This window comes from Melitaea cinxia, chromosome 23, assembly GCF_905220565.1.
Source record: "Melitaea cinxia chromosome 23, ilMelCinx1.1, whole genome shotgun sequence".
Classification (NCBI taxonomy): Eukaryota; Metazoa; Arthropoda; class Insecta; order Lepidoptera; family Nymphalidae; genus Melitaea; species Melitaea cinxia.
Genome location: NC_059416.1, coordinates 8189453 through 8203668, shown reverse-complemented (window position 1 = coordinate 8203668; position 14216 = coordinate 8189453). Strand labels below are relative to the sequence as shown.

Genomic DNA, 14216 nt, shown 5'->3' with positions numbered 1-14216 from the left:
AACTATTAAATTATCAGGTATCCCTCATTCGTCTCTGCGTCGACGTGCTGTTCATTCTCATCATTGTTTCCGCTTGCGGACAGTAATCCGGACCGGATCCGGAGGCAGACGGTGACCTTTTTTTACGTGGGGAAAATCCTCATGTACACCGTCCGGTATGATACTAGTGGGGTGTCAAACTCATACTGATCAAAAACCGCCACGTGTGTTCCGCGGTGCGCCTATATGGCGGGATCGCGCGTACTCTATGGCATGCTTCCGCAACCCCACTGGCCAACCGGAAAACCGGACCGGGTCCGAAACTAGGACCCCAACCACTCGCAAGCACAGCAAGCATGTGACATGCCCCCATCCGCCACCCGAGGGACGCGTCCAGTAGAAGATCCTACTCCCCTGGGGATCGACGGTAACCTGCCTTAAATGCTAAACGCAAAAATTGCCATCACACGCGCGAAGTGTAAATAGTCGTTAATTTTCATTATAATTTTCCAATTTTATGCGCAATTTTCTTAACTTTTATTTCGTAAAAACCTTCTGCGAAGTATTAGAATCTGTAATGTCGTTCTCAAGTTATAGCTTAATCATAAGCTCTTAACGTTTTTAAGAAAAAAATAGCTACAGTTTTGTAAAATTAGTTCAACGCTGTTAGTTTAATTCTCTTTTACATAAGGTAAGACGCATAAACTATACTGGTTGTCATGACTTAGTCAGTGAATGTTTAAATTATATGAGTATGAGTGCAATATTTCATAGCCTACAAACCTTTAATTGACACATATCAGAAGAAAAAAAATTCCTTTTATTGATACTGGAAAAACTTTAAAATTCTTTCAGTTTTACATAAATAAGAACTTAATTTTGATAATTTATTAATAAATATAATAATATTTCGGAAGATAGTCTAAATCCAAAAATAATACCCAACTTACAACAGAAAGATCATCTGTAATTTTGCTAAAGAAATATTTCTTTGAGATGTCTCCGTTCTTATGCTTTTTGGCAAATGATACCATTCGTTCCAAAGATTTATCGCTGACATGAAAATTACTTCGAAATAATGACAAAATCGTAACGACATGAAAAATTAGATAGTGGGATCTAAGAAAATTGGAACTATAGGATGACTCTGCCATTAGCGGAAGTAGCGGCGCGTACGCACTGACGACGGCTGTCTTGCAGTTTGGTCACCTCTATTTCACCCTAACAGAATTACTACCAAGACAAGGTAGGTTCCGCGAGCCCGTCCGACCGTGAATAGTCTGGAAAAACGCAAGTTTATACTTACACATGTATAAATATAACGTCTTCGAACGATAGTGATTCAGTTTTGCGCGATCGCTTGATACAAAATGGTGGACCGAGGTGGGGTTAAATATTAGGTAGAACAAATAAACGTAACGATAAAAGAAAGTGACGTGAGGACGTTCGTGTAATCAGTGACGCGTCGCTAATTAAACCGGTGATAATTACAAAGTCACCATGAAGTACCATATGAGGTTAAAGTGTCAAACGTTAGCAGTACTGTGTTATGCTGTTGCAGTGATAGCTGATCAGGAATATGACAATAAACTAACGAAACTTTGGTCAATGTCCAGTGCTTCGAATAGTGATGGTTCAGCTGTTTTGAATGTAACCAGTGCTTCGATCGTCATACCTTCGAGTTACAACAGTGACCCAGTTATCGCTAGAACATCAAGAGCATCACAGAATTTTAAACCATACGTGTTTCGACCCCGTGCGATACCTTTGAAGGCGATCGAAAAGCCACCGCAGGAAAAGAGTGTATATTATACACCGGATAATAAATACAAAACTGAGATACTTCTCCCTGGTAATTACTTCGCAATTCCCAAAGAGAAAAGTATTGACGAAACACAGCGTTCCGCGTACAATCCCTCAAGGAGTGAACCGTTCGAACCGAAAGCGATACCTTTGTTAAGGGGCCAGGGTTTTGAGAAGAGATCATTGGATGTAAATATAGAACCGATTGTAGAAAATTCTGATGAGAACTCGGAACATGAAGCGTCAAGGAGATCGTTGTCATGTGAGTTGTATATGAAAAATTCTTATTTCTACATTTTGTTTTAATCTTTGTCAATACTAACTAACATAATTGTTTTATTTCCTACTAGCTGTGCAAGCGACTTTGTCCGCGGGGAATTTAACAAAAACGTTATTGTTCAGTTCTAAGAGTTATAAAATAAATAAATTTCCAAAAAAAAGTAGCCTAAGGTACTCCTTATTACATCAGCTATCTGCCAGTGAATATCCCGTCAAAATCGGTTCAACCGTTTCAGAGATTAGTCGGAAAAAACAGACAGACAAAAATTATAAAAAATGTTATTTTGGTATATGTATCATATACATTCATATGCATTTAGTGAAAAGCGGTTATTTTAATTTTACAAATAGACACCCCAATTTAATTTATTTGTATAGATTATCTCAAATAAAAATTAAAATCTACATTACAAACGTCATTTCGATTATACATATTATAATCAAATCTACTTAAGAAAAGTGAAAGACAAAACCAATTTTAAGTAAGGCAATTTTCGTTAGGTATTGAAAAGGCTTGTCGCATCTCTGTCATTACAGACCATTATAACTTCACCGTCGAACGCTGTTCCCTGAACCGCAGAAACCTTAAATTTCATCGATTCTAACTTGTAATCTTTTCCGCTTGTGGACAGTAAAATGTAAATATCTATTATGACTTACATTGGATTGGATCGCGTGATCTTATTGTATAGTCACGCGACGATGCAACGAACTTTATTATTTATACCGCTTACGTCTGCTACTGCTGTCAATTTTGGTTCCTCATTTCATTTGGAAAATTGATTTATACGTTTATCGATTTAATGAACTGTAGCAATATTTACATTAACATGCACGAAACAGGCGTGAACTGTATGCACTAATTGAGTTTTTGGTTAACGAGTTTTTTAGCTACCAACCAGGCGTTTGCACGTTATTTATTCTTGAAATCCAATTATATATTAATTATTTACAGGAATTGTATACTTAAATGAAGTTATGTGTATACGCTTTTTAAATTCTTTTTACTTCATAGTAACGTGAATGTGTTTAAACGATTGATAATTATAATTAAATAAAAGTGAAATAATTTTTAAACAAATACTTTTCAACATTATTTACAACGGTGTTAACAAAATAACTTGATTATTTAGATTAAGTTGTTGATCATAATTAAAGTAATAAGTCTTATTTTAAGATAGTTAGTAGTTATGCGTGTCTGTATCACCTACGCTTAATTGATGACAATTAGATAAACGATAAATAAAACGCAAGTTGACTTTCTATAAAATATTGCGTTAACAATTATATCTAGACCTAGAAATCGACTAACGGTCATAACCGATTGTAATTTTATTTTAATTTTATTTGATTATATAAATGGATTCGATTATAACTTTCAATTATTTATAACTTGTTATTATTCGTGAACTGAAAAACCGTAATTGTTACCTTTATTAAAAATAAAAATAATGACGTCGTTATTTTTCAAACAGCTTTATTTATTTTTTTCGAACAATGTGAACATTTATATAATTTGAAAACACTTTTAAAGTATAGATCAAATTTTAATATATCACTTTATTTATACAAGTTTATATATTTTACAGATATCTTAGGAGCTGAAGATGATGAATCCAGTGAAGATGAAGATGGAGAATACGAAGAAGAAGACGATATAGCACTTCAAAAAGAAGGTGACTACGAATCGAAAAACAAGATCAAGCATAAGATAAAGCATAGAATTAAGAAAGCGAAGAAATACTCAAAATACATGTTGCCCTTACTTCTCGCGTACAAGCTAAAATATTTCGCTTTGATACCAGTGATGATAGGCGGTTTGATCCTCTTAGTGGGAGCGACAGGTCTTGCTGGATTCTTCTTTGCGTTGTTCGCGGCGGTTATGGGCTTGCAAAAGGGGGGATATTAAGTATTAGTAATAAAGTCGACGTTTTCGCAGATGCCATCAGATTTAGGTAGATTTTTATCAAGCAATTGAAACTTTGACCCTGTTGGGTGAAATTTTACTGTCGAATTTTAATTGACATTTATTTTAATGTGTGCTCTTTGTTCTTTTTTTGTGTTGTTTATTTTTCGTTTTGTTTAAAAGCTGTTATTTCCACCGCTATTTTTTCAGATTTAACTAATTTCATTTTTATTTTTATTTTATATTTCATTCAGTCTTAAACTAGTAATGTAAAATAATTTTAAGTTATTTATTTAATAATTTATTATTACTTTTAATGTAGCGAAATAAACAAGTGAATTAGATGGTTACCATTTAATAATGTTTAATTTAATATTGTTTTTAATTATAATATAAAATTATATACATGCTTTGGTTGGTTGTTTTAAATCATAAAATACTTCACTTTTATTCATCATCATCATCATCATTTCAGCCTATCGCAGTCTACTGCTGGACATAGGCCTCCACAGGTTCGCGCCAAAAATGGCGTGAACTCATTTGTGTTGCCCATAGTCACCACGCTGGGCAGGCGGGTTGGTGACCGCAGGGCTGGCTTTGTCGCACCGAAGACGCTGCTGCCCGTCTTCGGCCTGTGTATTTCAAAGTCAGCAGTTGAATGGTTATCCCACCATCGTCAGCTTTTTAGGTTCCAAGGTGGTAATGGAACTGTGCTATCTCTTAGTCGCCTCTTACGACACCAACGGGAAGAGAGGGGGTGACTATATAATTTACTACCGTAGCCACACAGCTTTTATTCATAAAAAGCTAATTGTCAAACTTTATCTCCATAGGTGACGGTAGCCATTTAACATCAGACGGTACCTCCCGCTTTGGTTTGCTCCTCTTATTAAAAAAATACACCTAGTAGAACCTGTTTTCAATCTCATAGACACTAAACCGAGATTTAATTCAATGTTATTATAATTATGTCTATATAAATGTCTGTGTCGTACCATAACCTCTATTAAATCTTACGATTAGACTAAGCTTTTTTAAGTTCCATACCTCAAAAAGACAAAACGAAACCCTTATAGGATCACTTTGTTGTCCGTCTCTCTGTCAAGACCCTTTTTCTCAGGAACGCGTGGAGGTATTAAGCTGAAATTTATATCAAATGCTCAAATCCTCTGTCCTTTAGAGCTGTGAAAACATCAAACTTCTAAACCAACGTAATCAGAAGATACATCCGTTTATACTGCAAATTTTCGACACTCGCAAGGGAATCAAAACCTACAGGGCACGTTCCGTGAACTCAGAATCTTGAAACTCAGAAATTTGGTACAAAGCAACGTCTTATAGCACAGATAAAGGAAAATTGCGAAAAGCATAAATTTTTTGTTACATCATTTAATAAAAATATTTTTAATAATTTTGTTTGTACGGAACCCTCGGTGCGCGAGTCTGACTCGCACTTGGCCGAGTTTTCCTTAAACTCATTAGTTGTAAGAAGATATCTATTACCACTAGACCAGGGCGGTTGTTTAAGGCCTATTATGTTTATTTAATCCGCCAACCCGCATTGGAGCAGCGTAGTGAATTAAGCTCTGATCCTTTTCCTATATGAGTAAAGAGGCCCAGCGGTGGTGGTGGTGATAGCGATGTTTATTTAATAATTATTTCTTTATACTATATCGGTATTTTTAAGGTAACTATAGTGTAATTAAATAATTCACGTGCTACTCTACACCCAGAAAATGTAGATTAAAGTATTTTATCTCTACTAATTGCGTTGAGCCAGAAAAAGCCATTAAAATTACGTACTTATACACCGGGAACACAGCACAGCTCGGTACTATGTTATATACTACTACACATTTTAACTGAGGTAGGGCACAGGAGGAATTTCCTGCTCAAAATATGGAGCAGCCCGACTGGGGTAGTACCTCGACCTTACAGAAGATCACAGCAAAATAATACTGTTTTCAAGCAGTATTGTGTTCCTGTTGGTGAGTAAGGTGACTAGAGCTCCTGGGGGGATTGGGGATTGGGGATTGGGTCGGCAACGCGCTTGCGATGCTTCTGGTGTTGCAGGTGTCTATAAGCTACGGTAATCGCTTACCATCAGGTGAGCCGTACGCTTGTTTGCCGACCTAGTGACATAAAAAAAAAAAAACCATATATTTACTGCGCCTCGACTGAGACAGAGTCCGACACTGTTCGGTAACTTATCAATAATCTTTAAAGGTAATCATCACTCTTCATGTTTTTATTACTCCCCATCTAAGTGAGGAAATCATTATCAAGAAAACTGCGTGTATTTAATTTCTTGGTTGACGAGTTTTAAACATTAACCTTCTTATTTACATTATTTTTATTACGAATTTGACAGTAGTAATAATAATTATGGTAAAATTGTAAGTAATTATACTTTAAACTTTGTACTCTTTGAACTTGTTGAACTCTATAAAAGTAAAGAGTAAATGGTTTTTTTCTTCATATCACATCTTAGAACACGTGGACGTACACGTTAAAAAGTTTAAATAAATACCTAAATTATAAAATATTTCTCTTTTTAAATAACTCAAAAATGATATCACGTGGAATAATTCTTGATAGTGGAAATAAATTTGAAATTGTTAAAACTGATATGTTTTATAATTTTGGGTTTAATAAATATGGTGACGTCACCTCTACGGAACCCTTACGGTTTTACAATGGTGCAAAATACGAAAGATCGTTTTCAGGTAAAGTAAAAGAAACTTTTAGTCACTCTTAGTACTTTAACAGCAACTTCAAATATTTGTAATATAATAATGTTATGATAGCTAGGCTTGCGTTGCATACTTATATAATATTTAGTTGATAGCTTCATTCAATTTTGTGAGTTATATAGGCTATAAATTCCGTACGGCGAATAACGGAACGTACCCACACTACGTGACCCCCTTTTATAATTTTTAACCCCCTCCCCTCTTAGTGACCACCCATAGTATTTGCTAAGACCCACCTCTATCCCCCTAGTTTTCACGTAGTAATTCAGAAGTATGATTTAAATAATTTTTAGAAAAAATAAGTTAAAAAATATGTTTTTGCTCAAGTTGTCTTTATTAATAAGAAAAAGTATGATATTTTTCTAGAGATTATAGACTACTTGACGAAAACCTAAGACCACCCCCTTCCCCTATGACCAAATGTTTTAACCCCCTCCCCCCCTCGAACGGATCACGTAGTATTGGTACGTTCCCTAACAACAAAAATGTTGTGATGCATATAAAATGGTTAGGCTAGAGCTTGAAAATAAGTGACTTTTATATGATTCCTTTAAAATATTATGACACAGCTCAAACTTTTGTAATACTTCAACTACTCTACTAAGTACTTCTTATTAATTTAAGACAATTAGCATCTCATTCGCTATATATAGTAATATATGGTATGTTTTGAAAAAGTTGCAATGAAGAATTTAAAATTAGGCTGGCATAAAGATTTTTCTTTTTGAAGTAAAAAATTTTCATCCTTTGTATCGATCCTAGTTGCATTAAGTCCGTTATTTATAGGAGGGCCTGTAACTTACTATTTGTTTTATTATTTATCTTTCTGGTATTATAAAGTTAATAGCTTACATTGGTGTGTCTGAAAAGAAACGTAAACATAATATACATACCCTGTCTCAAGATTCTCTTCTCTATATATATTCTCTCTCTCTTCTCAAATTTATCCTTCCTTTAATTGGGTTGTCTGGAAGAAATGGCTAAATAGCCATAACTCCACCCATTGTACTTCACAGTCTGTAAATGTTTTTTAATGTGTTTATTGATTAAAATGTAGTTGTGGTGTACAATAAAGTATAAATAAATAAATTAATAATACAATAATAAACGTGACATTGACTCCTTCGTGATATTTATAGACCTGAACACGTCGTCAAAATCAAATCCTGAACCTAAACTTCTCCAAAAATCAAAGAAAAAAGATAGATCCATTGGAAAGAAACACAAAAGACACCTGAGGCACATCAATCGCAAAATGAAAAAGTGTTTTTACAAATTATTTAAAGGAAAACGAAAAAAGTTCTTTAAATCGAAGAAATTTATTATGTCTATATTTATGGGCTTATTGTTAGTGAAAAGTATTTTTATAACTATTGTTCTAAAGACTTTAGCTTTGATTGCAGTTAAGGGTAAGTTTGAATCTTATGATTATATACTACAATAGCTGTGCGAATAATTCGCACTAAATAAGTATAACAATTATCACATTACAAAATTACAAAAAATATTTTATTTTTTTATTCCCTATTGCAAAACTTCTTTATAAACAATATTCAACATCTAGATAAAATCTAATTTTATCTCTAATGTAATATTAGAGGAGAGATTATTTATAATCTCTAACTATAATTTTAATAATTTATTTAGTTACAAAAATAAAAGCAATAATAATTTTTTTTAGTTATGAATGCCGGTAGAGCAAGGAATTATCTATAAAATGACATATAATTTATGTGTAGTAATTGTGAGGTTCCTCCAAAAAATGGAAGCAAATATCTTAACCTAAAATTAATTAATATATACTATATAATTCGTACCATTAAAGCAACAAGCAATGGTAAGGGTCACCTTTTGATAAGCAGTTACCGTAACCTATGACGCCGCGTTGGCGCAACGGTCACAGCCATGGATTGTACCTGTTGCGCTGGCGGTTGCGGGTTCGATCCCCACACATGACAAACATTTGTATTGGCCATACAGGTGTTTGCCGTGGTCTGGGTGTTTGTTCAGTCCTTGTGGGTCTCCCCACCGTGCCTCGGAGAGCACGTTAAGCCGTCGGTCCCGGTTGTTATCATATACACCTGATAGCGATCGTTACTCATAGTAGAGAATATATCCGCCAACCCGCATTGGAGCAGCGTGGTGGATTAAGCTCTGATCCTTCTCCTACATGGGGAAAGAGGCCTATGCCCAGTAGTGGGATATTACAGGCTGAAGCGTACCGTAACCTATGGTCGCTTACAACGTTCCTTGTTTTGACGACTACATCTGCTGCCAACAACGCATACTCAGACGAACCGGTCATCTTATTTGCAACAGGAGCAAAACATTGCTTAATTGCAGTGTTATTAGGCTGTGATCTTCTGTAAGATTGAGGAATTTTTCCAGTAGGGCTGCTCCATATTGAGTTTAGTTATATATTTCCTACAATGCCTTATAATTCTCTTAATGATGGATGATAAGAATATTCTAGATAAGTTTCGATTCTCTCTTCGTAATTGATTAATTAGTTGCCAGTTCATTTAAGCATTTGAAACTTTGTATCCTAGTTATGGAACTAACGAAAAAAATTATTACAAAATGTTAATGAAGAATACTTGAAATATGTATCATAAATTATACATAAGTCGTCTTCTATATACAATTTTAATTATTTGACTATTCATTTACATTTTTTTAAGGTTTAATTATGGGGTTTTTCTCAACGGTCATGGCCTCGGTAATCAGCTTAAAGGAAATATTCGGTCATACCTATGGACACAGGAACAGGAAGGATGAAGGAAGGACACGCGTCGAAATCATTCATGTTCCAGAAAAACATGATAATGTTTATTATGAGAGACCTTTTAGAAGGAACTTGGTTACATTTCCTTCTAATTAAAATGTTATTACATTTTAATTAGAAGGAAATGTAACCTTTTTAATTAGAAAGAATTGTTTCGAATAATCGAATAATTTTTTATTTTGTTCATTATGTGAAAAAGTAATTTATTTATGTAAAATAAGTTTAACAATAACATTTTAATAAGATAATGTTTTCATTTTGTGAGAGTGTGTTAGTCCTTAAGTAAATTGAATACAGTGTTTTTGTAAATCCTTTTCTTAATTTCCAGAAAAGCAATATTTATTTTTATTTATTTAAAATACAAAGAATCAGAAAGAATAATTTAACGGTGTGACAAAAATCATCGTTAATTTATTCGCACACCGGCATTCGACAACGTACGCTAACGATATCAAAAATAAGTCAGTAGCATAATCATAACAACTTAACATTAACATACGAACAACATTTTTACACATCTACCCTCCAAGTTTTACAACGAATCAATCACAAAATAATACAGTCGCAGTAGCAGGATACACACGGGGTGATTTACTTTGACGATATTATTTAATGTTTATTATTTATTAATGATAAGAAATATTGTTTTAATTTATATTTTATATTTGTTTTTTTAATTTCATTTTTTAGTGAAGCTGGATATAAGCGTGATATATTTGTGTGTAGGTACAATGTGTATGATAGCGATGACATATGTAAATTTAGTTGACAGATTTTAATATATCATGTACCTAGATAAAAAATAAGATGATACACATCTGTAAGTTAATTTAAATTATATAAGTACTGTTAAGAGCCTGCACTAGATGACGAAATGTTTAGTAAAAACCTCACCTCTTAAACCGAAGTATAAAAAGGAGACTTATAATTTGATTACATTTTTTTTTATATGTGGTACTCTCATAACATTTTACTGGTTTTACAGATTTTAATGATTTTTCTTGTATTCAAAACCTGGTCCCATTTAAGTTTGAGCGGTAACTAACAAATAGTTTATGGGTTATCTCAATTATGTGTAGTTGTTTTTTTTATATAAAAATACATTCTGATAGAGAAAAATATCTAATTTTTAATTCAAATTATTTTTTTTTAATTGATGTGGACAACAAGACAAGCCAATTTCTTTCTTAATAGAATTGTCACACAACATACATATAATAAAAAATACGGATCACATTTAAAAAAATAAACGCAGACCACTCGTTTTAAAACAACTAAGATCGTAAAAATAAAACGAAAAAATTAGTTTCATATTTATTTCATAAGTTATATTTCTTTCATTTGATTGGTTTATTCAAATATTGCAGATTCAATACATCATTCAAATCTTTTTCATTGAATAATACATCTATCTTCATAGAACTGCGCACTGAAAGGATTATCAAGAGCCATAGTACTCTCTGCTATTTTATCTCTAACTTTATCAGACACGGTGTAAATACCACCAACCATTTTTCGGACACCGCGTTCAATGAAGCAACGTGGATTGTGTTTGTGGAAAAATGCTTTCATTTTTCTGTGTCTTAACATCATTTTCCTTTTAATCGGATGGGGTCTACTGAATACCGATCTCTTCTTTCTGGGGAAGATTCTTCTCTTGCGTCTTGCCATTTTTGTATTTTTAGGACTGGTGGGGTTACTAACTTAGGTGTTTTATACTTTTTGTGGTGACATTTTTTACGAGAGTGATCGACTTATTGGTTTTTATTTGAGATGTTAGAAGGTAATTTTTATTCTTGTAATTTTACATTTTTTGTTGGTTTATATTCGTGTCAGTAAATTGAACTGTCATTATTGTATTCTTCTTTTTTATGAAATGGGCAATACATAAAGTATAAACAATACATAATGTAGTTAAACCTTTTTGCTCATTAATGTAACTCAGTTATTCCGTACTCATTAATTTGTATACGAATAAACTAGCTGGGCCCCGCGATTTCATCCGCGTTAATATGAGAAAAAATTAGCTTGAAATTGAACAAAAAATTTACGAACCGTCGATCATGTTGACGTTGTTTCAAAATTAAAGCCTTCATATAAATATAATTTTAATAATTAATTAATTTACAAAAGCAAAAAAAAACGAATAAAATTTTTAGTTGTGGATGCCGGTAGAACAAGCAATTATCTATAAAATGATATATCATTTATGTGGAGTAATTGTGAGGTCTTTTCTAAAAAGGGAGGCAAACATCTTAACCTTAGCGTATTAATATATATGATAAATAAAATTATTCTAAACAACAAACAACAAGAACGTGTATATTTCTAAACATTTCTTGTTAATTTATTTCAATCTGTATTGCAAAAAATAGTAATAACTATATAATAATAATAATAATAATAAACATTTAACAGTTATATTAAGAAGTAAACATGATTTTTTGTAACAAACTATCCATCTTAAAAACCACGTCCTGAGTGTGTCGTAAATAGAAAGTAAGGTATCAACGAGTTCATTGTCACGACCTTGAACAGACGCAGCTTCCTAATAAAGGTAAGATCACATAGGTGTTCGGAGATTATGTAATTTACGGAGTAAAAAGTAGATTAAAAAAACTTATGCCCAGCAGTTGGATATTATAGGCTGAAGTGTATACAAAAATTATGTTTGTGTGTCAGCTCAGACACGCGACTGGAACTTAATCCTTAGGAAAGATTTTCATGATATTTAAAAATTAAAATGTTCGATTAAATTAATTAAATTACAATTAATAAAACTAATAAAACTGTAAAATAAAAACATTAATTTACCCCTGCTGTTCGTATTAGTACATCCCACTGTTGGGCATAGGCCTCTTTATCTGTGTAGGAAAAAGGGCTCCGTCCTACGCCACTGAGGTTTTAGAGCTATATTTCTTACTATAAGTAATGATCGCTATTATCTAATATATCTAAGTTTATGATAACAATCGACTATTTAACGTGCTCTCCGAGGCATGGTGGGGAGACTCACAAAGATAGACAACCAGACCCGAAAGAAATATTTGTACAAGGATAAATACACATCCTAATGTACGTTCTACCACACATGAGTGATGTCCAAAATGTTGGCATACTATAATACCTACATCATACATAAACAGCTAAAAGAGCTGTAAACGTTATTCTAAGCGCCACTGCTACGCGTAGTGTCAGTTTTTTCACTCTCACTCCTCATATTTTAATACCACAGACCATATATCATTTCTTAATATGTAAACTCTAAAATGTAATTAAGCACTACCATTTAAATGCCGCTCGATAAGGCATAAATATTTATAGAATAAACGTTTGCGATTCACTTGCACTTCTTTGATTAAATTAAATTAATAATCACATTTACATTCGTAGCTCACTCGTCCAGTTTATTGTATAATATTATAATTGTACTAACTTTACGGTACAGCCTGCTGTATAAAAAAAACGAATGTGCTTTAGACCACACGACTGAAGTAAAACTTACGAAACGTAACTCTCTTTCTTTTTTCACTAACTTATATATCCCTCTTAATTTCCGTTCACCTCGCCCGATCACACTTTTCGTAACGCTCTCGTCATGCTTAGTCCCCAAGCGTGCGTAAAAAACTTTTACTTCAAAAAGGTTTTCCCAAGTGACGTTAAATTGAAATGTACTTCCTTTTAAACTTTTTCTTGTGTGAAATTGATATCATGGCTACATCATTAAGCACACATCATTCATTAAAAATACTAATTAATTCTACTATTTTTTTAATCTATATTGACCCAAAACAATAATTATTCTTAAAATAATTATTGTTTTGCGTCAATATAGATTAAAAAGTGTCAGTTGTATTAGACTGGTTTGAAGCGAACTCGTGAGAGAAAAGCTCCGTGGAGTCCGAGCTTTAAGTTTCTGGAGAAAGTCTGAATGTCCTTGGCTTTAATACAGGGCGTTGGTAACACCTTGAGACGACTTCAAGGCTAGTTTTTCTGTATACGATATACGTATATATGTTTGATTACTGTTACCACCTGCCACTATTGACCCTCCCATGAAAATACATCGTTCGTTATGGAAAGAAAGCATTTATTACAAATGTTATACCTGTTATAAGTAATTAAATTAAATTTAATTTTATTTCATGCTTATTTTTCATAGATTTTTTAAATAGTAGTGAGTAGCTGTATCGTACCGAAAAATTAGAGCTACAAGATTTTTTTAAGTCAATAGTTATATGAAATATACTATATAATAGTTATTTATGGAAGCGTTCTCAAAGGCATGATGAATCTTAGATATATTCATAAATAATAAGTTGTGCAATGTATACATATACTAAATTTCGTACAAAATTTTGTTATCTATAAGAAAATTACGATTAAAATACACTGAAAACTATTTTTTTTTTCAATTTCGTGTTTCTCGTGTGTATATCTCTACAACTTTCTTGAAATAAGAAGATGTACATCTTATTAAATCTCTGTAAATACTCTGCCAGTAGTTCGTAATTAATAAAATAATTTAGTAACAAAGTATAGAACATTTTTATATACACAATTTTCGAAAGAAAAATTACACATATATACATTCTTAAAGGTCCTTAATTTTATACGAATAAGGTTGAAAATAACATAAATTAAATGCCAATAGTTTTATCTTGGTTCTAGTTGTCACGCCTCTTCGTTGTACAACTGAAAGATCTCATGT

The 14216-nt window shown here is 32.8% G+C and overlaps 1 protein-coding gene across 1 annotated transcript; it reads left to right on the top strand.

The window, feature by feature from the left end:
* Positions 1–1479: 1479 nt before the first annotated feature.
* On the top strand, positions 1480–3970 carry LOC123665007. The gene is made up of 2 exons (XM_045599369.1): positions 1480–2044; positions 3651–3970. The coding sequence occupies exons 1-2, from the start codon at positions 1480–1482 to the stop codon at positions 3968–3970; spliced, it is 885 nt and encodes a 294-aa protein (XP_045455325.1).
* Positions 3971–14216: the final 10246 nt, after the last annotated feature.

Bases quoted from the DNA above. Each gene is read 5' to 3' on its own strand.
- LOC123665007 (XM_045599369.1), top strand. From the start codon at position 1,480: ATGAAGTACCATATGAGGTTAAAGTGTCAAACGTTAGCAGTACTGTGT. The intron at 2,045-3,650 runs GTGAGTTGTATA...TATATTTTACAG, and splicing joins GTCAAGGAGATCGTTGTCAT to ATATCTTAGGAGCTGAAGAT.